Genomic DNA, 25,064 nt, shown 5'->3' with positions numbered 1-25,064 from the left:
TTTCAGACCAATTATGGTTAATATTATAAACGGTGGAATAGAACAGACTAGAGACATGCACCACCAAGTGAAAGCGCTGGGTAGATTTCACCAGCACAGGGTGTGTTGAGTGAGAAATCAAGTCATTGCTTTTAGCCTTATCTAGGAAATGCACTCACCATACAGAGAGTGAAACACACAGGCTTTCAAGAAAACAATTATCTGATCTTCACACATCCTCATGACCTTGTTTTGAAAAGAAATGCTATACCCGTTTACCACACACACACACACACACACACACACACGGATGGGACATTTGAACATTACAGCTCAGTAAAAGTGACAGTTGGCATTCACACACGGCTGTCTAAACCTCACTTCTTTCTCATCATCCCTGCTACTTGCTGTTGCTATGGCAATCCATGCTGAGGTGAACAGTGAATGTATGGTAAGCTAATCGGCCTTTGTGGTGTTGCCAGATGAACAGTCTTTGTGTTTTACACTGGCTTGGCTGTGGCGTGCCTCTGCTGTACAACCTGCTGAATGCCACAATAAGGGCCGTGGAAGTAGGAGGGAGGGATACCATCTACCTGTCCTGATCTCTGTGTCTCTCTGGATCGCTGTCAGGTTCTGTATGTCTGTCTCTGCATCTCTGTGAGGGTCTCTCTTTCTGTCTCTGCATCTCTGTGAGGGTCTCTCTGTCTGTCTCTGCATCTCTGACAGGTTCTATCTGTTCGTCACACGGACTCTCTCACTGTGGTTGGTTGGTTGTAGCGATCAGCAGAGGCCTGCCCTGTGCTAAAGGCTCCACTCCATTATCCTGCTGTGCTGCTGACGCTGAGATACTGGGAGCAACTCCATGACCTGACATACCAAGCCTAAAACTCCAGTATCCTGCCCTACTGCAGCTACTACAAGCTCCCTTGTAGTGTGTTGTTCCTGTCATTTTGGTAGCACTACATTACAGCACGGAATAAAGCGGTAATAGAATGGTAACTAGTTAAAGTTACTCACAAAGCAAACCATTATTTGCCCAGATACAGGATGCTACAGATCAGTATAACTGTATTGTTTCAGAGACCTCACATACTAGAGGGGTGATAATAGAAAACAACATGGCAGTGTTTCCCCTAAAATTCTCCAAATGTCTTGGCATGGGGCCCCCCATTGATTTTGTTATAATGTTTGAGTCACTCAGATACACTATATATACAAAAGTATGTGGACACCTCTTCAAATTAGTGGATTCAAACATTTCAGCTGACAGATGTATAAAATTGAGCACACAGTCATGCAATCTCCATAGACAAACATTGGCAGTAGAATGGCCTTACTGTCAAGTTCAGTGACTTTCAACGTGGCACTATCATAGGATGCCACCTTTCCAACAAGTCTGTTTGTCAAATGTCTGCCCTGCTAGAGCTGCCCTGGTCAACTGTAAGTGCTGTTATTGTGAATTGGAAACGTCTAGGAGCAACAACGGCTCAGCCACAAAGTGGTAGCCCACACAAACACACAGAATGGGACCGTTGAGTGTTGAAGCACGTAGCGCGTAAAAATAATCTGTCCTCGGTTACAACACTCACTACCGACTTCCCAACTGCCTCTGGAAGCAACGTCAGCTTAAGAACTGTTCGTCCGGAGCTTCATGAAAGGGGTTTCCATGACCGAGCAGCCGCACACAAGTCTAAGATCACCATGCGCAATGCCAAGCATTGGCTGGAGTGGCGTATGGCCTGCTGCCATTGGACTCTGGAGCAGTGGAAACGCATTCTCTGGAGTGATGAATCACGCTCCACTAGTTGGCAGACCGACGGACAAATCTGGGTTTGGCGGATCCCAGGAGTATGCTACCTGCCCCAATGCATTGTGCCAACTAAAGTTTGGAGGAGGAATAATGAATTGTCTGGGGATTGTTTTTCATGGTTCGGGATAGGCCCCTTAGTTCCAGTGAAGGGAAATCTTAACGCTACAGCATACAATGACATTCTAGACGATTCTGTGCTTCCAACTTTGTGGCAACAGTTTGGTGAAGGACCTTTCTTGTTTCAACATGACAATGCCCCCTTGTACAAAGAGTTGTCGGGGTTGGTGTGGAATAACTGGACTGCCCTCCACAGAGCCCTGACCTTAACCCCATCGAACAACTTTGGAATGAATTGGAACGCCGACTGCAAGCCAGGCCTAATTGCCCAGCATCATTGCCCAACCTCACTAATGCTTTTGTGGCTGAATGGAAGCAAGTCCCCGCAGCAATGTTCCAATATCAAGTGGAAAGCCTTCCCAGAAGAGTGGAGGCTGTTATAGCAGCAAAGTGGGGACCAACTCTATATTAATGCTCATTATTTGGTAATGAGATGTTTGACAAGCTTTTGGTCATGTAGTGTAGCATAAGAACACAACATAAGACATAGCAAAATGTGTAGAATTTCAGGAAACTAGCTTTAAAACTGTAAAATGTTTTCTCTTCCCCATGGCAAAATGTCTAGAATTGTGAATAGCAGACAAATTTGCTTTAAAACCGCAACATTTTATCTCTGATGCCATGGGAGGGCCTCTAAAAATGTTGGTCGGAGAAGGCGCCGTTGGTCACGCCCACTACCACGCCCCCCCCCCCATCTATTTCTCCACCTAGTCAGGTGAACAGGGCCTTGCCCTTTTATTATGATAAACAAGCCTGGGCAACCATTTCACCAGAGCTGTTGTCTTGGTTGCACTTGTTTTCTAGGATCACTGGTGTCTGGTAATGTACAGGAATGATTCACCTCAGTTCACAGTTCACTCTCGCTGGGAGTATGATTAACGTCACCTCTCTATTGGCCCATTCCACTGTGTGTGGTAAACTATCCAGACCTGTTCTGAAACCCCAGAGGGAGGTTTCATATGGCTTTAATTAAAATAGAGCTGAATGAACACACAATCAACTGGTGACACAATGTCCCGGGGCTATTGTACCAAAGTGGCACAGGTGTGCCAGTAATAGGTCGGATGGTTTCTGTTTGACGCCGCACTAACTATACTGGCCCCAGATCAGTTTGGATCAGTGCCCCAGAAAAGGGGATCTGGTTGGTTCATCTACTGTGGGAAAGTGAGGCTTAAACCAATCCCACGGACATCCCATGTATCGTTTATGTGTGTATTTTCTGTTCATGCCGAGGCAAATGCAAGGGCACCCTGGGTTATGTTGGTGCACAGTGTTTAATCTGTTTGTAATCCGTTTGAGGATGACGCAGCAGTGCTGGTGATCCTTTTAATCTGTATCTTATTGAATCACCTGATCAGGGTCAGATCGGCCTAGCCCCCCTCTGACAATACACTCACTACCATTGCAGAATAAATTATTAGTCACATCGCATTGCTTTGGAATTTGTTTGGAGGGAGGATGGTGGAAGTGTGTATTTTAAAGCCATGTTCCCCTTGGTATTCATGGAAACGTGATTATCAGGAGGGCGCTTATAGCTAAACTAGGAATTCAGGAAGCAATTCTTGTTCTAATTGTGCTTACTTTTAGGGAACTTGGGTAGTCTGAGGGAGCTTCACCGGATGACATGTCATTCTAATTAGCCCAAATGTGTCTGGTCATCATTCAAGCTTACCGTCAAAGCAACTTATTTATTAGATTCATCTCGATTCTAGATAACATCTGCTGTACAGGGCCTTGGACCGATATAACGAATGTGTATATATAATTCACTTTGTCAAGGAAGGTCATGTGGAGACCAGGCTGTCATTGCCATGACGATTTTGGATGACTAGGGGAGGTCAAGCCTATTAGAGACGAGGGTTAATATGCAGCCATTACAGAATCAGAGGGAATACGTCAACAGCAGTGATGTCAGAAGAGCACAGGGTTCATAATACTAACCCTAGACACCAGAGTGGGAGAAGAACTGGGCACTACATAGTGGACTACTTTTGACCAGGGCCCATTCCCAAGTAGCACACTATATAGATCATAGGTTGCCATTTTGGATGCTGCCAGTCGCATGCACTTGGATGTTGTGGCGTTGAGGAACAAGCCACGTGTCAGCGGACAGATGGGAACAAAGCTGTAAATGAGATGTAGCAGCGAGGTTAGGGCGTACAGGAGGTAGGACTGGGGGTTCAGCGTGGGGGCTGCCCTTGATGTCAAGCATGGCCTGAGGGGGAGGCACAACACGTACAAGGAGGGAGAGAGGGGAGGGGATGGGATGGGTGGATTAGGGGTTCAGGGGGAGAAATGGGGGATAGAGAGGGTTGATAGTTGGGGGTACAATAGGTCTGTCTGTTGCTGTGGACAGTGGGAGCGAGGATAGGAAGTGCTGAGGCGCACACACAATGTGATAATTGTGCACGTGGATAGCGGTTTACATACAAACTCATGCATAGGCACAACACAGTGCTCACATTGAAGCTGCCCCATTCACAGCAAGGGAGAAGCTGCTGTTTACACACACAACAGGGCTCACATTGAGGCTCCCTCATGTGCTGGGTACAGCCTTTGTTCCCCCAAGGCTAACCCCATCTCCAGTACTCTGCAGTCCCAAGATCACCATGGTGGTGTCTCAAATTGCACCCTATTCCTTAAATAGTGCAGAACTTTTAACCAGGGCCCATAGGGCTCTGATCAAAAGTAGTGCACTATATAGGGTGCTGTTTGGGAAGCACAACATGCAACCTCCAGACACACTAAATGGGAGAACTTCTGCATTCAGGTACATTCAGTGCTATTTTTTTGTTGTCCTACCATTACCCTTAGAGAGATTTAATGTACTGATAGCCAGAGCAGCAATTGTCCCACATATTGCTGTAGTCGAGCATGACTCACAGAGTTTGGAATACAGCCTGGCTTCAATGACATTGCTGTATACCTCCTCTGGTGTACATCCTACTGTAGCTGGACTGGAGTGATTCCTGGTGAGATGACCAATGGGGATGCCAGTAATTTAGGCGATTAGTTTTCAGAGGGAGACTAGTGTTATATTTTCAGAGATGTTAAGGTTATTTCTTGCATTGGTTTCTTAAAAGGTAACTACAGTTGAAGTCGGAAATGTAAATACACTTAAACTCAGTTTTTCACAATTCCTGACATTTAATCCTAGTAAAAATTCCCTTTCTTAGGTCAGTTAGGATCACCACTTTATTTTAAGAATGTGAAATGTCAGAATAATAGTAGAGAGAATGATTTATTTCAGCTTTTATTTCTTTCATCACATTCCCAGTGGGTCAGACGTTTACATACACTGAATTAGTATTTGGTAGCGTTGCCTTTAAATTGTTGGGTCAAACATTTTGGGTATCCTTCTACGAGCTTCCCACAATAAATTGGGTGAATTTTGGCCCGTTCTTCCTGACAGAGCTGGTGTAACTGAGTCAGATTTGTAGGCCTCCTTGCTCACATACACTTTTTCGGTTCTGCCCACAAATGTTCTAAAAGATTGAGGTCAGGGCTTTGTGATACCTTGACTTTGTTGTCCTTAAGCCATTTTGCCATTTGCAACCAAGCTTAAATTTCCTGACTGATGTCTTGAGATGTTGCTCAATATATCCACATAATTTTCAGTCCTCATGAAGCCATCTATTTTGTGAAGTACACTAGTCCCTCCTGCAGCAAAGCACCCCCACAACATGATGCTGCCACCCCTGCTTCACGATTAGGATGGTGTTCTTCGGCTTGCAAGCCTCCCCCTTTTTCCTCCAAACATAACGATGATCATTATGGCCAAACAGTTCTATTTTTGTTTCTTCAGACCAGAGGACATTTCTCCAAAAAGTATGATCTTTGGTCCCCATGTGCAGTTGCAAACCGTAGTCTGGCTTTTTTATGACGGTTTTGGAGCAGTGGCTTCTTCCTTGCTGAGTGGCCTTTCAGGTTATGTCGATATAGGACTAATTTTACTGTGGATATAGATAATTTTTTACCCGTTTCCTCCAGCATCTTCACAAGGTCCTTTGCTGGGATTGATTTGCACTTTTTGCACCAAAGTACGTTCATCTCTAGGAGACAGAACGCGTCTCCTTCCTGAGCGGTATGACGGCTTGCGTATTATTGTTTGCACAGATGAACGTGGTACCTTCAGGTGTTTGGAAATTGCTCCCAAGGATAAACCAGAATTGTGGAGGTCTACAATTGTTTTTCTGAGGTCTTGGCTGATTTCTTTAGATTTTCCCATGATATCAATCAAAGAGGCACTGAGTTTGAAGGTAGGCCTTGAAATACATCCACAGGTACACCTCCAATTGACTCAAATGATGTCAATTAGCCTATCAGAAGCTTCTGAAGCCATGACATTTTCTGAAATTTTCAAGCTGTTTAAGGGCACAGTCAACTTAGTGTATGTAAACTTCTGACCCACTGGAATTCTGATTTACGTGAAATAATCTGTCTAAACAATTGATGGAAAAATGACTTGTGTCATGCACAAAGTAGATGTCCTAACCGACTTGCCAAAACTATAGTTTGTTAACATGAAATTTGTGGAGGGGTTGAAAAACGAGTTTTAATGACTCCAACCTAAGTGAATGTAACCTTCCGACTTCAACTGTATATGCATCGTCACAGTGAGCAGTCGAGAGGAATATCAAGGGTTAACAAACAGGTCACTGACCATCTCGAATCCCACCGTACCTTCTCCGCTGTGCAATCTGGTTTCCGAGCCGGTCATGGGTGCACCTCAGCCACACTCAAGGTACTAAACGACATCATAACCGCCATCGATAAAAGACAATACTGTGCAGCCGTCTTCATCGACCTTGCCAAGGCTTTCGACTCTGTCAATCACCATATTCTTATCGGCAGACTCAGTAGCCTCGGTTTTTCGGATGACTGCCTTGCCTGGTTCACCAATTACTTTGCAGACAGAGTTCAGTGTGTCAAATCGGAGGGCATGCTGTCCGGTCCTCTGGCAGTCTCTATGGGGGTGCCACAGGGTTCAATTCTCGGGCCGACTCTTTTCTCTGTGTATATCAATGATGTTGCTCTTGCTGCGGGCGATTCCCTGATCCACCTCTACGCAGACGACACCATTCTATATACTTTCGGCCCGTCTTTGGACACTGTGCTATCTAACCTCCAAACAAGCTTCAATGCCATACAACACTCCTTCCGTGGCCTCCAACTGCTCTTAAACGCTAGTAAAACCAAATGCATGCTTTTCAACCGGTCGCTGCCTGCACCTGCATGCCCGACTAGCATCACCACCCTGGATGGTTCCGACCTAGAATATGTGGACGTCTATAAGTACCTAGGTGTCTGGCTAGACTGCAAACTCTCCTTCCAGACTCATATCAAACATCTCCAATCGAAAATCAAATCAAGAGTCGGCTTTCTATTCCGCAACAAAGCCTCCTTCACTCAAGCCGCCAAGCTTACCCTAGTAAAACTGACTATCCTACCGATCCTCGACTTCGGCGATGTCATCTACAAAATGGCTTCCAACACTCTACTCAGCAAACTGGATGCAGTCTATCACAGTGCCATCCGTTTTGTCACTAAAGCACCTTATACTACCCACCACTGCGACTTGTATGCTCTAGTCGGCTGGCCCTCGCTACATATTCGTCGCCAGACCCACTGGCTCCAGGTCATCTACAAGTCTATGCTAGGTAAAGCTCCGCCTTATCTCAGCTCACTGGTCACGATGGCAACACCCATCCGTAGCACGCGCTCCAGCAGGTGTATCTCACTGATCATCCCTAAAGCCAACACCTCATTTGGCCGCCTTTCGTTCCAGTACTCTGCTGCCTGTGACTGGAACGAATTGCAAAAATCGCTGAAGTTGGAGACTTTCATCTCCCTCACCAACTTCAAACATCAGCTATCTGAGCAGCTAACCGATCGCTGCAGCTGTACATAGTCTATTGGTAAATAGCCCACCCTTTTCACCTACCTCATCCCCGTACTGTTTTTATTTATTTACTTTTCTGCTCTTCTGCACACCAATATCTCTACCTGTACATGACCATCTGATCTTTTATCACTCCAGTGTTAATCTGCAAAATTGTAATTATTTGCCTACCTCCTCATGCCTTTTGCACACATTGTATATAGACCCCCCCTTCGTTTTCTACTGTGTTATTGACTTGTTAATTGTTTACTCCATGTGTAACTCTTTGTTGTATGCTCACACTGCTATGCTTTATCTTGGCCAGGTCGCAGTTGCAAATGAGAACTTGTTCTCAACTAGCCTACCTGGTTAAATAAAGGTGAAATAAAAAAATAAAAAATTTTAAAAAAAGTTCAGTATTTCTAGTGTCATAAGATTAGCTTTGATAAAATTAGGCTACAACTATTCTCTGTTGCTATTGTTACGTTGTTTTGGAGGAACTAGCTACGTGTCATTCTGAGAGAGGATTGTGACAGTTTGGGGACGCCCGTTTTCTTGAGCTGCTTCTTCTGATGCAATTGGTCTCATGCTAGTTAATGGCTCTTTTGATTAGCCTCTCCCAGCACATGAATGGCGTCCTTGTCCCTCCATCCCTCTGCAGTGTTTTTTCCCTTCAAACAATCTTTTTTGTTCTCTCTCTCTCAGTTTTTCTGTTTTCCTTGTCGTTGTCGTGCTTCAGTAGACATATGTATCAGTGTGACTATGGCTGATATTAAAACAGCTAGGGTGTGTGTGAGTTGTAGTCATAGAGCTGTTCAGCATTCCGAGGATGGCTAGCCCATTCCCCTCATTTCTCTCGCGCTCACTCGCAGATGTGCATAAGCCCTACATTCTGGGATTCCATTTATCAAATGTATGCTGAATTACCCTCGGCTTGGGGTTACGCCTATCTCTCCTCTCCCTCTATGTGGATTGGGGCCACCAGCTCGGCTGGACTCTGGCTTACCCAGTAATAGAGCTCCCATACATGATGCAGGCCAGGGCTGTACTTCTGTCCATAGAAACAGAATCACTAGAATGGAAATGCTATGAGGGTGCAGTCAAATTGCCATTGCCAAAGGTGTTTTACTTGTTTGAATAATTATATTTCTATGAGGCTGTCAGGGTTTCCTTTTTCATTCTAGTAATTCTATTTTTATGGTGCTGCCTGGCTGCCAAGTAGAACAGGAAAGAACCCTGGCCACCGCAATTTGGCTGCACCCTCATGGGATTCTCATTCTAGTAATTCCATTTCTATGGTGCAGCTTGGCTGTCACAGACTGGAGTGCAGAGAGGAAATGCTGAGCAGCATTGGTACCTTCATGATTAAACAGTAGCAGCGGACCTCTGGTTTATCACTGACCAATGGTTCCCCCTATTAGTTTTGTGATTAGTAGCTGTATTGTGCAGTGCACAGTCTGTTCTTGGCTTTACTAGAGGGTGGAGATAGGATAGTGGACTGAGAGAGTAACAGGCCTTGCCTACCTGGCCTCGCCTCACATAGGCCAGTAGAATGTTGCACATTGTGAATCACAAGCCTGAGTGCGTACACACACACACACACACACACCACAACAATATACACAAAACCTTCCTTATCAGAAAATGGGATTTCATGGATTTAACCTCTGCTTAAATTGCCGTTATTTCTTTCTTTGTCAATGGATTTGCATGAGAAAACAAACAATTAGAAATTATAATACTTTGAGGAATGTTGTTTTGTATTTTCATAGCTCTGCAGATTTCTACTATAGCAACATGGCCTATCTTTCTCAACACATTCTTTCTAGTTTGCTAATCTCATGATTAATTATGGCTCCAATCCAATCACCTTTAATGCACTGTCTCTTCCTGCTTGCTTGATATTCACAGCATGATGTCATCAAACATTCATGACATCACATTTAATGGTAATCTAGCTAATGTTGATCCATCAGTGAGTGACTTAAATGGTGATCTACTCTGCAACACAGAGTGCTAGGACACAGCCCTTAGTCATGGTATATTGGTTCTGTAACAAATCCCCTGAGGATTTATTGCTATTATAAACTGATTACCAACGTAATTGGAGCAGTAAAAATTCATGTTTTGTCATACCCATACAGTCTGATATACCACGACTTTCAGCCAGTCAGCATTCACGGCTCGCACCACCCAGTTTATAATACAGGATTACATCATGATCCATTAAATCCATACACTTATAATGGTTGCGTCCCAAATGGCACCCTAATTCCTATATAGTGCACTCGTTTGACCAGCGCCCTGGTCAAAAGTAGTGCACTATAGAGAATAGGGTGCCATTTGAGACACAAACCAATCTCTTTATAAAGAAGACTGTAAGTGAATGTTGAGCCACAGTGAGACAATGGCCATTATAGAATGTGATGTCATCATCCATGGTGACTCAGGCCTACACCCTGATAACCACTCCCTTAGCAAGTGGACGGCTATAATATCGTTCACTGTGGATTGACTGTGATCAATTCACTTAGATGGCAATCAAGGGACTGTATGTAAATTATTTTTGTTTGTTGTGTTTGACATAGAAATTGGCTCTGTAGGAAAATGTCAAACAATCAAATGACCTTTTCATGGCACTTAACCATTTATCACAGAATTCAACCAACAGTTGACCTCGTATAAGCATTGACTAACGAGACACAAGACTATGTATAGTGCATTCTGAAGTATTCAGACCTCCTGACTTTTTCCACATTTTGTTACGCTACAGCCTTATTGTAAAATGGATTCAATTGTTTTTTTCCCCTCATCAATCTACACACAATGCCCCATAATGACATAGCAAAAAAAAAAAAAAAATTATGTGTGTGTGTGTGTGTGTGTGATATAACATTTACATAATTATCCAGACCCTTTAATCAGTACTTTGTTGAAGTACCTTCGGCAGCGATTACAACCTGGATTCTTCTTGGGTATGAATCTACAAGCTTGTCATGCCTGTATTTGGGGAGTTTCTCCCATTCTTCTCTGCAGATCCTCTCAAGCTCTGTCCAGTTTTTTCAAATCAAATCAAATTTGATTGGTCACATGCACATGGTTAGCAGATGTTATTGCGAATGTAGCGAAATGCTTGTGCTCGTTCTGACAGTGCAGCAATATCTAACAAGTAATCTAAAAATTCCACAACTACCTAATAGACACAAATCTAAGTAAAGGGAGGTAATAAGAATATGTACATATAAATATATGGATGACCGACCGGCATAGACGAAATGCAATAGATGGTATAAAATACAGTATATACATCTGGGATGAGTAGTGCAAGATACAGTTGAAGTCGGAAGTCTACATACACTTAGGTTGGAGTTATTAAAACTCGTTTTTCAACCACTCCACAAATTTCTTGTTCACAAACTATAGTTTTGGCAAGTCGGTTAGGACATCTACATTGTGCATGACACAAGTAATTTTTCCAACCATTGTTTACTGATAGATTTCACTTATAATTCACTGTATCACAATTCCAGTGGGTCAGAAGTTTACATACACTAAGTTGACTGTGCCTTTAAACAGCTTGGAAAATTTCAGAAAATGTCATGGCTTTAGAAGTTTCTGATAGGCAAATTGACATAATTTGAGTCATATGGAGGTGTACCCGTGGATGTATTTCAAGGCCTACCTTCAAACTCAGTGTCTCTTTGCTTGACATCATAAAAAATCTAAAGAAATCGGCCAAGACCTCAGAATATTTTTTTAGACCAGAAGTCTGGTTCATCCTTGGGAGCAATTTCCAAACGCCTGAAGGTACCACGCTCATCTTTACAAACAATAGTATGCAAGTATAAACACCATGGGACCACGCAGCCATCTTACCGCTCAGGATGAACATACGTTGGTGTGAAAAGTGCAAATCAATCCCAGAACAACAGCAAAGGACGTTGTGAAGATGCTGGAGGAAACAGTTACAAAGTATCTATATCCACAGTAAAACATATCCTATATCGACATAACCTGAAAGGCCGCTCAGCAAGGAAGAAGCCACGGCTCCAAAACCGCCATAAAAAAGCCAGAATACGGTTTGCAACTGCACATGGGGACAAAGATTGTACTTTTTGGAGAAATGTCCTCTGTTCTGATTAAACAAAACTATAACTGTTTGGCCATAATGACCATCGTTATGTTTGGAGGAAAAAGGGGGAGGCTTGCAAGCTGAAGAACACCATTCCAACCGTGAAGCAAGGGGGTGGCAGTATCATGTTGTGGGGGTGCTTTGCTGGTGTACTTCACAAAATAGATGGCATCATGAGGGCTGAAAATTATGTGGATATATTGAAGCAACATCTCAACACATCAATCAGGAAGTTAAAGCTTGGTCACAAATGGGTCTTCCAAATGGACAATGACCCCAAGCATACTTCCAAAGTTGTGGCAAAATGGCTTAAGGACAACAAAGTCAAGGTATTGGAGTGGCCATCACAAAGCCCTAACCTCAATCCTATTGAAAGTTTGTGGTCAGAACTGAAAAAGCGTATGCAAGCAAGGAGGCCTATAAACATGACTCAGTCACAACAGCTCTGTCAGGAGGAATGGGCCAAAATGCACCCAACTTATTGTGGGAAGCTTGTGGAAGGCTATCCAAAACGTTTGACCCAAGTTAAACAATTTAAAGGCAATGCTACCAAATACTAATTGAGTGTATGTTAACTTCTGACTCACTGGGAATGTGACGAATGAAACAAAATCTGAAATAAATCATTCTCTCTACTATTATTGTGACATTTCACATTCTTAAAATAAAGTGGTGATCCTAACTGACCTAAGACAGGGAATTTTTACTATAAAAATGTCAGGAATGGTGAAATGTATTTGCCTAAGGTGTATGTAAACTTCCGACACAGATCTGTGTCTATTGTACAAAAGAAGGTAGGGGCATGGATCAGAAAACCAGTCAGTTTCTGGTGTGACCACCATTTGCTTCATGCAGCGCGACACATTTCCTTCTGATAGTTGATCAGGCTGTTGATTGTTTCCTGTGGAACACGCTGTAGTATACATTGATCGGTGAGTATGCAGGCCATGGAAGACCTGAGAGATTGAGGAATTGTGTACAGATCCTTGCGGCATGGGGCTGTGCATTATCATGCTGAAACATGAGGTGATGGCGGCTGATTAATGGCACGACAATGGGCCTCAGGATCTCGTTACGGTACCTCTGTGCATTCAAATTGACATTGATAAAATGCAATTGTGTTCATTGTCTGTAGCTTATGCCTGCCCATACCATAACTCCACCGCTACCATAGTGCACTCAAACCGCTCGCCCACACAACAACATGCACATGGTCAGCGGTTGAGGCCAGTTGGACGTACTGCCAAATTCCCTAAAACCACGTTGGAGGTGGCTTAGGGTAGAAAAATGGGCATTCAATTCTCTGGCAACAGCGCTGGTGGACATTCCTGCAGTCAGCATGCCAATTGCACGCTCCTTCAGAACTTGTGGCATTGTGTTGTGTGACAAAACTGCACATTTTAGAGTGTCCTTTTATTGACCCCCGCACAAGGTGCACATGTGTAATGATTATGCTGTTTATCAGCTTCTTGATATGCCACACTTGTCAGGTGGATGGATTATCTTGGTAAAGGAGAAATGTTCACTAACAGGGATGTAATCAAATTTGTTCGCGAAATTTGAGAGAAATAAGCTTTTTGTGCATATGGAACATTTCTGGGATCTTTTATTTCAGCTCATGAAACATGGGACCAACACTTTGCATGTTGCATTCATATTTTTGTTCAGTGTATGTCCTCGTGAATATGTCCTCGTAATTCAAATGTCCTCTAAATTCACAACAGGTTTGAGGAACCCTGATCCGATTGGCTCCGGCACCGCCCTACCAGGTGACCCTACAGCCGGGGAGACGTGTAAGGAGACCCAGCCACAGCCTCCCCTGTCCAACAGTGCGTTGCACTGTGCCTACCACCACAACCATGCCCACCCCCAGCGGCAGCCCCGAGAGAGAGGGCTCCACAGGGGGACCCAACCAGCTGGAGTGTCCCTCTTCCTCTCCCCCTGGCATGGACCATTCCATGGGCAGCCCCCTGCTCAGCCCGGACTCATCTTGCCAAGATGCCATGCTCTCAGCCCCCGCTGCCTCCCCTGCTGACTCTGAGAGCCTGAGCCCTGACGAGCTAGAGCTGCTGGCCAAGCTGGAGGAGCAGAACAGGTGAGAAAGAGATGGGAACTTTGAGACCCCTCTTTCAAAGTCACTGAGATCTCTTCTTCTAGCCATGGTAGCCAAATGAATGGCCAACTGGGTGTTTTTATACATAGATGCTAAGCATGATGGGATGTTAATTGCTTAATTAACTCAGGAACCACACCTGTGTAGAAGCACCTGCTTTCAATATACTTTGTATGCCTCATTTACTCAAGTGTAATTTATTTAGGCAGTTACCTGTATGTTTCCATTAACTTGTCCAGTGGTTTTGGAGAGACATTTGGAGAGTTTGCATAGAAAATAGATGTGACAATTGCCTGCCACGATGCGTTTCCATTGAACTGTCTTGTGTCGATTTAAAAACATCTGGACGTAATGACATCACACAAAAACAACAAAAAAACATTTTTTTTGCAAAAACGTGTCATATAAAAATGAAGTGGTTGAAATGTTTCCGTTATCCATTTAAGGCAAATTGCTTATTAATAAATTGGCGGCAGCCTGTATGCCCTCCCACCTATCTGTTTCATGTCTCAGGTAGCTCCCAAAAGCCTGCATGGATAGAATGCAAGAATTTACTCATATTTGCCATATTCTAATCATTCTCATGTGCCACCTTGTTGCCATGGTAAAACTTGCACTCCTGTAGATCTGAAATTATTGGATCTTGAACTTGCAACCAGAAAAGCAGCGCTAAGCAATTCAGGCGTTATTGAATGTCACTGCAAAGGAACATTCTTTTATTTTAATAGTAAAATGTTTTATTTGGGAAGTAGTTGGCATTTAGAATTACATGTGGATTTGATGTGCCCCTCGTAGGCCTACCTTAAAAATGATTTGGCAATCATTTCTTAGATGAACACTGTTTCCATCATTTGTTGCAATAAGGAAAGTTTTCCAAAATAAATATCCACCCCTATTAAACGGATAAAAATGTTTAGAAACCTTTAGAACATTTCTCCTGCCGTTTCCATGACACATGTCACAAAGATCATTTTTTTGCAACATTGCTTTTGTCGAGTAAACCTTGTTCAGTGGAAACCTACTGTTAGGTTGTGACTGGTCTCGCATGGCTGTGTTCAAGATCACTGCGCTGTTGTGAGAATGGCATTTGCTGATATTTTGCCAGGTAAATGATGAGCCACTCATTTAAAAAAAATGTAACCTTTATTTAACTAGGCAAGTCAGTTAAGAACAAATTCTTATTTACAATGACGGCCTACCCCGACCAAACTCGGACGTTGCTGGGCCAATTGTGCACCGCCCTATGGAACTCCCAATCACGGCCGGATGTGATGCACCCTGGATTCGAACCAGGTACTGCAGTGACAACTCTTGCACTGAGATGCAGTGTCTTAGACCACTCATAAACAAACCGGTACAGTCCAGCGATTCAACTGTGTTACAGCACATTGCTATGAGGCTTCCAGGTCAGTATGGGGTAGCAGAGGTTAGCCTCTCCCCGCTGTGGGTAGCTTCAGAGCAGATGCACTGAGCAGATGTGTCATTGGGCTGGAGGAGCTTCTGGCCAAGGCCTAGCGGGCCGGCTAGGCTAGCTGTTTAGACGCTTTGATGCCAGAGCTGGAACATGCACCGTTGAACCTTCCTCTTTTGCCTCTGTGAGCTGGACATTTGCTGTTATTGGCACGGTATTATAACCAATGTGTTCAGCACTCAGTATGCGTCCCAAATGGCACCCTATTCCCTATGTAGTGCACTACTTTTGACCAGGGTCCAGATGAGCTCTGGTCAAAAGCAGTGCACTATATAAGGGAAAAAGCTGCCATTTTCGATGCTACCTCAATGTGTCTCTACTATCAGAGTAGCTGCTACGGCCTTGGCACTGATAAGTATCTCAACAATAGGCCCAGTGTTTCACTAGCAGAGAGGTGCTCAGTGTCTTGACGTAGTAGTATTAAAGGTACTGCTGGTTGTTTGTGCCCTCCAGTGTTTTAGATGACATTCTCCCACACGTGATTTTCTACTACATGGGGTAATAATAAAAAACGTTTCAAATTAAGTCTAATTTAATGCAAAAGAGAATATAACATCAAGCCTGAAAAGCTTAACATCATGGATTAACAATAAAAAGATCAAAACAAGTAATAGAAACAAGACTAGTGTAATGACCCTTGTCTGACGACCTCTAACCCCTTGATACCCCCTCCTCCTCCCCAGACTTCTGGAGGCAGACTCCAAGTCGATGCGTTCGATGAGCGGCTCGCGGCGGAACAGCGGCTCGTCCCTGGTGTCCAGCTCCTCTGCCTCGTCCAACCTGTCCCACCTGGAGGAGGACACCTGGATCCTGTGGGGACGCATCGTCAACGAGTGGGACGAATGGAGACGCAAGAAGGACAAGCTGCTCAAGGTGAGGGGGGAGGATGGATGAGTGATCGAGAGACAAGCAAAGGGGAGAAGATGGAGAGAGAGGACAGGGGGAAAAGTGGTGTTGGAGGGCCAGTAGGAGGCACCTTTCCCTCTGGTCTAAAAAAAATATCCCAATTCCCCAGGGCAGTGATTGGGGACATTGCCCTGTGTAGGGTGCTGTCTTTCGGATGGGACATTAAATGGTGTCCTGACTCTGTGGTCACTAAAGATCCTATGGCACTTATCGTAAGAGTAGGGGCGTTAACCCTGGTGTCCTGGCCAAATTCCCAATCTGGCCCTCATACCATCAGTCACCTAATCATCCCCAGCTTACAATTGGCTCATTCACCCCCCTCCTCTCCCCTGTAACTATTCCACAGGTCGTTGCTATAAATGAGAATGTGTTTTCAGTCAACTTACCTGGTAAAATGAGGGTTAAATAAAATGAAAATAAGAGAGCAGACAGAGCCAGAGAGAGGGGAACAGAACAGCAGAAGAGATTAGAGAGGAGAAAATGGGAGTGAGGACAAATGAGGAGAGAGCACAGATGGAGGGATATGATCAGTGAAGATAAGATATGAGATGACATAGATATTCATTATAGGCTAGGATGTAGAGTTCTACACTAAGCTGAGAATTAGATTTGTAAAATAAACCTTTCTTTTCACCTCCAGGAGCTGATCCGTAAGGGCATCCCACACCACTTCCGGGCCATCGTGTGGCAGCTGCTTGGTAACGCCACAGACATGCCAGTGAAGAACCAGTACTCTGAGCTGCTCAAGATGTCCTCGCCCTGCGAAAAGCTCATCCGCCGGGACATCGCCCGCACCTACCCCGAGCATGAGTTCTTCAAGGGCCAGGACAGCCTGGGTCAGGAGGTGCTCTTCAACGTCATGAAGGTGAGGATATTTTGACCTTTGATCTTGAACATGACTTTTTTTCTGCATTATTAGAATGTTGTCTCTTAGGTTTGGACAAACAGAATGGATTTGGTATGATTAGACATTTGTGTACTAGTGAGATGTGAAGTTGGATGAACAGTTAGAAGCAGTTACATCTGCATTGCTTGCTGTTTGGGGTTTTAGGCTGAGTTTCTGGTTTTAGGGCTTTATAAATAAATGTGATTGATTTGAGTTAAATGTGTATTTAAACTGTATGGGCCGGTTTCCCAGACTCTGATTAAGCCTAGTCCTGGATTAAAAAGCTTAACAAATGTAAAATATCTAAACTTAATCTGTGCCCGGGGAAACCTCCCCAATGAGTGTAGGTTTGTTTATGTTGATTGATGTCTGTGTGTGCAGGCGTATTCTCTGGTGGACCGGGAGGTGGGCTACTGCCAGGGCAGTGCCTTCATCGTGGGCCTGCTGCTCATGCAGGTAACGTTTCTTCAGCAGCCCTCTAGTCTAGACATTCCCCTCTCTTGCTATCGCACTACGTTGTGCTAAATACGGAATTGTCCTGATTCTACCCTTTTTCGTTGCTTATACAGTATGAATAAATGACCTCTGAGTTCCTGATTTAGTCTGAATGCACACAGTCACACAGCCTGACCCGGTCTCTCCTGTGGCCCTCTAGATGCCAGAGGAGGAGGCGTTCTGTGTGTTTGTGCGTCTGATGCAGGAGTACCGTCTGAGGGAGCTTTTCAAACCAACCATGGCTGAACTAGGCCTCTGTATCTACCAGTTTGAATACCTGCTGCAGGTAAATAAACATTATCCATCTCCATATGTCACGCTGGCCAATGTAGAAGGTTGTATGTGTCCCAAATGGCAACTTAGACCCTATAAAGTGCACTACTTTTGAACAGGGCCAATAGGTCAAAAGTAGTGCACTATGTAGGGAATACAGTGCCATTTAGGATGCATCTATTGTCAAATTAACTAAAACCTTAAGGGCCTTGCAGGTGTCTGGGATTGAAATTATTATTATATTTTTTACCTCAAAAATGTCTGGTTTTAAGTAAGTATGGGAATAAGCACAGATATTGCTATTATAATGTTGTCCACTATGGGGCAGCAAATAGATTCATACAGCAAAGACTTCGGTTCATCCTTACATTTTTAATAGTACCACTTTGAAATCATTATGGATTTGTAGCTCAACTAAAACCCCTATTATAAACTGGGTGGTTCGAGACCTGACTGCTGATTGGCTGACAGCCATGGTATATCAGACCATATACCACGGGTATGATAAAACATTTATTTTTACTGCTCTAATTACATTGGTAACCAGTTTATAATAGCAATAAGGCACCTCGGGGGTTTGTGATATATGGCCAATATACCACAGCTAACTAAGGACAGTGTCCAGGCACACCGCTTTGCATCGTGCATAAGGACAGCCCTTAGCCGTGGTATATTGGCCATATACCACACCTCCTCGTGCCTTATTGCTTAATTAACTCCTCTTGTCTCTTCCCCTCTCATCCACCCTCTTTCCCACCCTCATTCCCTTCCTCTTCCCCTCTCATCCACCCTCTTTCCCCTCTCTTTCCTTACCCCAACAGGAGCAGCTCCCGGAGCTGAACGTCCACTTCCGTTCTCAGAGTTTCCACACCTCCATGTACGCCTCCTCCTGGTTCCTCACTCTCTTCCTCACCTTCCTCCCCATGCCCGTCGCCACACGTATCTTTGATATCTTCATGTACGAGGTAAGAGACTCACCACTGGTGTCTTGTGTGAGAATGTGTTTGGGTGACCATATACTTGAAAAAATAAACATAGTGGATCCCATATACATTATGTTTGATTTTAAATGTAACCTTTATTGACAGGTTGTTCTCATGAGCATAAAATATATTCTACAAGAGAGTCTTGTGATCTAGCACTATGAGTGTGTTGAATTGAACTTTTATTCCCTGTCTACAGGGTCTGGAGATAATATTTCGTGTGGGCATGGCCATTCTGCAGTACAACCAGACTGACCTCATCCAGCTGGATATGGAGGGCATGTCTCAGGTAACAACCACTAGCCCCCCATAGGGCTCTGGTCAAAAGTAGTGGACAATATTTGGAATAGGGTGCCATTTGGGATTTATCCCATGAAAGGCACTACAGCAGGGTTCCCCAATAAGCTGTTTCACCATTAAGTAATCAGCTTTAAGGGACCTAATTTGTGATTTTATTTGGCCCCCCCAAATTTGCTGAGATTTTATTAAAATAAACAAAACATCTTTCTTGGATGTAAAAGACTGTAAGATTACCAGAAAATGAGCTCAAAGTGATTTTAATTGAGGAAATCTGTTCCCAAGTAGTCCCTTGAATAAATGGAGGCATGTGATTGTATCACAATGTAATCAAGGTTTGAAATTCTAATTGTTTTGTCAAATACTATATATGTTCTTGCGGGCCAATTTGCAGTGTACAAATTATTTATAACTATGATTCTGGCCCCCCACCCATCCGCTCAAGGAAATTTCGGCCCACAGCTAAATGTAATTGGGGACCCCTGCACTATAGTATACATCATTAATTATCACTGTAGATATATACAAGACCTGCTGAAGGCAAGAAAAACAAAAGAGTGAAATGAACCATTGTATAAGCATATGGGCATTTGTGAAGTGTCTTTACTTCAATTATCATGTGATACCTAATGAATGTATTATTCCCTTTCATAGTGTCTTAACAGGACATATTCTCGTTCAGTGTCTTAACAGGACATATTATTGTTCAGAGTGTCTTAACAGGACACATTATTGTTCAGAGTGTCTTAACAGGACATATTCTCGTTCAGAGTGTATTAACAGGACATATTCTCGTTCAGAGTGTCTTCTATGAAGCTCTAACCATGTCTCTTCCTTCTCTCGCAGCACTTCCAGAAGGTGATCCCCCACCAGTTTGACAGCTGCCCAGACAAGCTGATCCTGAGGGCCTACCAGGTCAAATACAACCCCAAGAGGATGAAGAAGTAGGCTCTGCTTCTGATCACTGTTCATTAGAATAACAATACTGGCTTTGGGTTGTAGACTACAGTTATGGGCCAATGTGTCCTGGCTTGTGCTGTTGTTACTATACAAAGCATGTTTTCAGTTTAAGATGATTAGTTTCAGTTTGATTTGCACACCGTAAAAATGTGAAATAGAAATACATTGTATGAACCTAACTCTACTAAAATGCGTTTATTTGCCAGGTTGGAGAAAGAGTACACCACAATCAAGAACAAAGAGATGGAGGAGCAGATAGAGATCAAGGTGTGTGTGCGTGCGTGTGCCCGTCTAACTTCTTCTTTGAGCTAATCTATTAATAGACCGACAGAATATATATTTTTTTCTGTCTTACTTACAAAGCCCCCAATTTATAAGCCTTGTATAATGACTAATACCTTTTCATAACTGTCTCTCTACCCGTCTACACATCCACAGAGGTTACGTACAGAGAACAGGCTTCTGAAGCAGAGGATTGAGACATTGGAGAAGGTAAGGGACAGAAACTTGGCTTCGAGTCAGACACTCACTTTAGCGTTTATGTGAATAAGGTTTATGCTGTACAATAAAACACAGCCAGAAACATGAAGCTAAAATATAGCCATGCCAACCAAGACTTATATCCTGTCACATTTACAGAATAAGTGAGGTGACTTAAGTTGTGAATGTACCTAAGGACAGAGACCATGTCTGTTGATTTTGTGTGGTGAGTGGATGATTTAAAAGGATGGGCCTTATTCTAGACCGGAGCCACTGAGCCTCTCCTCCTTTTCCAAGTACTCTGGCTTTTCTTCCCCTCTTGCTTCTCTCCTGTAGTTCTCTGAGTAATGCTTGTTGTCTTTCTGTTCTGTTCTTTTTTATTTTTATTCCTTCTCTCACACAAACCCACGGCCACTCTTTCACTCTGTATTATCGATTTCTTTCTCTTGTTTATTTCCTGTTGTCACATTTCCGTTACTCGTTTGCCCTGTTCTTATCCTTCATTCCTCGTGTTCGTCTTTATTTCTCCCTATTCTCTCCTTATCCTTTTCTTATCTTCTTCCTCTCCTTCACTGGTGTTGTAGGAAAGTGCTGCTCTAGCAGACAGGCTGATACAGGTACAGTACTGGAAAAACCACCTCTCCTCCTCTTAACACCTTCCTTCCTCCTGCACTTCCTCTCTCTGTCTCCTTGACGGTGACCAATCAATGCCCGACTTCTGCATGAGAGAATGTTTTGTCTGTACGTCTGTCTGTCAGACCATGCTCCCCCTTGACCGCATGTGCGTCTGTGTGTCCATGGTAGGAGCTCTAATATTAAGGCCTACAGCCCTGCATGTGGAAACACAGGCACTGTTTTTTGCCCTCTGTCATTTATTAGGATAGAAGTGTCTTTGCAGGGTAATTCTAACCTAATAGGAATGGATACAGAAGTGCCATTTTATATTCTACTCTGTCAACTCCTAATATCTAACCTCCAATTGGGAAAGTGTTAAAGCTAAGCACCAATTCCCTCTAAATTCAAACCAACGTTGTCGATACAGCCCCCCCCCCCCCCCCCCCCCCCCCAGACATATTCCCTATAACTGACACGGCCCCCTCTGGTCTCTGACCCTGTGTCTTCACTATTCCAGGGTCAGGTGACGCGGGCGCAGGAGGCGGAGGAGAACTACGTGATCAAGCGGGAGCTGGCAGTGGTGAGGCAGCAGTTCAGCGTGACCAGCCAGAACCTGGAGAAAGCCCAGGACACCATCGGAGAACTGCAGCGGGAGAAGGTAAGGAATGATCTGGAGTCAGTGTGGGTGAGAAATTGGGATGCTGCAGGGGCAGGGACTCCGATGTAGAACTGATCTAGAGTCAGGATTTGATTAACGGTGCACCCGTTTTAGGCTTTCACTCAGAGATTATGAGTAAAATTCTCAAATACAAGTCTATTGCAATGGATAACAAGCTCTAAAAGTTACAAATGACAAAACGTGTTTTTGAAACACCAATGACGGTATGGAAAATTACCAGCACTAGGCTGTATAGTCTGTGGTTGCCCCTGTGGATTTTTGTTGTTCTTGCTTGGGGAACTGACTCATTCAGTCTTCTGCTCGTAAAATATTGACATAATTATTTGCACATGTTACTTGTCATTTAAAAAATGATTACGTTCTAAATCGATGACATTGACAAATTCTTCGGGCGAGGATAAAAAAAGGCTGGTGTTGGTGAGAACGGTGAAATGTCAAAGTGAATTTCCCCAAGTCAGTTTGTGTTGAGTTGTGGCCTCAATCTGGCCAGAGTGGCACAGTTAGTGGATGTTGGATGATAGACAGTATCGGTCTGCATCATAATCAGTGATGTAAAGTACTACTTAAGTAGTTTTTGGGAGTATCCGTACTTTACTATTTTTGACTACTTTTATTTCACTACATTCGTAAATAAAACAATGTACTTTTTACTCTATACATTTTCCCTGAAACCCAAAAGCACTCGTTACATTTGGAATGTTTAGCAGGACAGAAAATGGTCCAATTCGCACAGAACATCCCTGGTCATCCCTACTGCCTCTGATCTGGTGGACTCACTAAACACAAATGCTTTGTTTTTAAATTATGTCTGAGTTTTGGAGTGTGACCCTGGCTATCCGTAAATTAACTAATTTAAATTGTGCTGTCTGGTTTGCTTAATATAAGGAAGAAGAAATTATTTGTACTTTTGATAATTAAGTATATTTAAAACCAAATACCTTTTAGACTTTTACTCAAGTAGTATTTTACTGGGTGACTTTCACTTTTACTTGAGTCATTTTCTATTAAGGTTTCTTTGCTTTTACTCAAAATATGTATAATCTGTGTATGGATGTTTGTGATTTGTAAGTTTAGGACCAAGTTGATTAGCGTCTTATCGTAAGTGTTTGGGTAGGGCTTTGATGATAGTGGACAGGCTGGCAAACACTTTCTTTGTTTCTCTTCATGGGTCATATCTGGAAAACTTCACTTTGGTAGTGATTCAGTTTCTGTATTTGAAGTATCTGTTTGATGCTCACTTACAGTAATTCTGTGTGTTTTGTTTAGGATGGTGTTGTTGCTTGGCAAAGTATTGACTGTTTCTAATGTCGAATTATTTGCTTTCAGTTGCCAGTAGAGCAACATCGTACATTATAAATCAAAACAAATGTTATTTGTCACGTGCCGAATACTTACAAGCCCTTAACCAATAATGCAGTTTTAAGAAAATATTTACAAAATAAATGACAGTTAAATAAAATTTAAAAAAAGGAACACCATGAAATATCACATCGCTATATACAGCGGATACCGGTACCGAGTCAGTGTACAGGTTAGTCGAGGCAATTATGGTCATTTGTACATGCAGGTAGGGGTGAAATGACTATGCATTGATAATAAACAGCGAGTAGCAGCAGTGTAAAAAACAAAGGGGGGATGTCAATGTATATAGTCCCGAGTGGCCATTTGATTAATTTTTCAGCAGTATTATGGCTTTGGGGTAGAAGCTGTTAAGGAGCCTTTTGGACCTAGACTTGGCATACCGGTACCGCTTGCCATGCAGTAGCAGAAGGAACAGTCTGTGACTTGGGTGACTGGAGTCTTTGCCAATTTTTTGGGCCTTCTTTTGCTGCCGTTCACGATCATCTACTTTGTCTTGCTCACGTTGAGGGAGAGGTTGTTGTCCTGGCATCACACTGCCAGTTCACTGACCACCTCCCTATAGGCTGTCTCATTGTTGTCGGTGATCAAGCCTACCACTGCTGTGTCGTCAACAAACTTAATGATGGTGTTGGAGTCGTGCTTGGCCATGCAGTCGTGGGTGAAAAGGGAGTGTACAGGAGGGGACGAAGCATATACCCCTGAGGGGCCCCCGTATTGAAGATCAGCATGGCAGATGTGATGTTACCTACCCTTAACACCTGGGGGCGGAGCATCAGGAAGTCCAATATTTAGTTGCAGATGGAGGTGTTTAGTCCCAGGGTCCTTTGTTTATTGATGAGCTTTGTGGGCACTATGGTGTGGAACGCTGAGCTGTAGTCAATGAACAGCATTCTCACATAGGTGTTCCTTTTGTCCAGGTGGGAAAGGGCAGTGTGGAGTGCAATAGAGATTGCATCATCTGTGGATCTGTTGGGGCAGTATGCAAATTGGAGTGGGTCTAGGGTTTCCTGGGTGATGGTGTCAATGTGAGCCATGGACGGCCTTTCAAAGCAGATCATGGCTACAGATGTGAGTGCTACGAGGCGGTAGTCATTGTATAGAGTTTCATGTTCGACCTGTTTGAAATCCATAGTGTTATAACATTGTGTTCACCCAGGGCTGGTGCTGTATAAGCCAGTTTTATGAGCATTCTAATGCATAGATGTAGACAAACAGCCATGGTGAGGTGGACAATAGTGTGATGTTGAATGGGTAGACAGACAGACAGACAATGCCTGTAGTCCAGCTGGTCCAGCACAATAGGGCTTCGGTTATTCTATTGTGACTGTGTGTTAGCAGCTGTGTGTTGCCTGTCCTTGTGTGTTAGTGTGTGTTGTATGCTACAGAAACACGAATGCTCCTCTGTGACTTTGCCTCTAGGTGCAGTGCATCATGTGTGCAGGATGTTTATTTATTTTTAAAATCTTTCTCACACACTATTTATTTTAGTATTTTCTGACACGTGTGAGTGCTTGAATCCGTTTTGAATGCCAATCCCCAACTACGGCAAAAACAAAAGATGTGGTTCCTGACACATTTAGTAACAGAAACACAACTCTTTATATATACGTTAGTTTCACAGTTTA

General features: G+C 43.5%; 1 protein-coding gene across 3 annotated transcripts in view; it reads left to right on the top strand.

The window, feature by feature from the left end:
- The window catches only part of LOC109888844 (EVI5-like protein), a 38,857-nt gene that overhangs the window by 1,381 nt on the left and 12,412 nt on the right, over nucleotides 1-25,064 (top strand). For 2 of the 3 annotated variants that reach the window (XM_031830789.1, XM_020480013.2), the window contains exons 2-13: nucleotides 13,644-14,014; nucleotides 16,187-16,376; nucleotides 17,050-17,274; nucleotides 17,677-17,751; nucleotides 17,951-18,076; nucleotides 18,885-19,028; nucleotides 19,246-19,335; nucleotides 20,190-20,287; nucleotides 20,510-20,570; nucleotides 20,742-20,795; nucleotides 21,368-21,400; nucleotides 21,916-22,056. In XM_031830789.1, the coding sequence (XP_031686649.1) occupies nucleotides 13,779-14,014; nucleotides 16,187-16,376; nucleotides 17,050-17,274; nucleotides 17,677-17,751; nucleotides 17,951-18,076; nucleotides 18,885-19,028; nucleotides 19,246-19,335; nucleotides 20,190-20,287; nucleotides 20,510-20,570; nucleotides 20,742-20,795; nucleotides 21,368-21,400; nucleotides 21,916-22,056 (1,473 nt within the window). In that variant the 5' untranslated portion in view covers nucleotides 13,644-13,778. The remainder of the gene's footprint in view (nucleotides 1-13,643; nucleotides 14,015-16,186; nucleotides 16,377-17,049; nucleotides 17,275-17,676; nucleotides 17,752-17,950; nucleotides 18,077-18,884; nucleotides 19,029-19,245; nucleotides 19,336-20,189; nucleotides 20,288-20,509; nucleotides 20,571-20,741; nucleotides 20,796-21,367; nucleotides 21,401-21,915; nucleotides 22,057-25,064) is intronic. The other variant, XM_020480026.2, reaches the window with a different exon arrangement.

The sequence above is a fragment of the Oncorhynchus kisutch genome, linkage group LG1, assembly GCF_002021735.2.
Source record: "Oncorhynchus kisutch isolate 150728-3 linkage group LG1, Okis_V2, whole genome shotgun sequence".
In the NCBI taxonomy this organism is placed as follows: domain Eukaryota; kingdom Metazoa; phylum Chordata; class Actinopteri; order Salmoniformes; family Salmonidae; genus Oncorhynchus; species Oncorhynchus kisutch.
The sequence above is the reverse complement of the archived record's forward strand: the minus strand, read 5'-3'. Positions and strand labels throughout refer to the sequence as shown.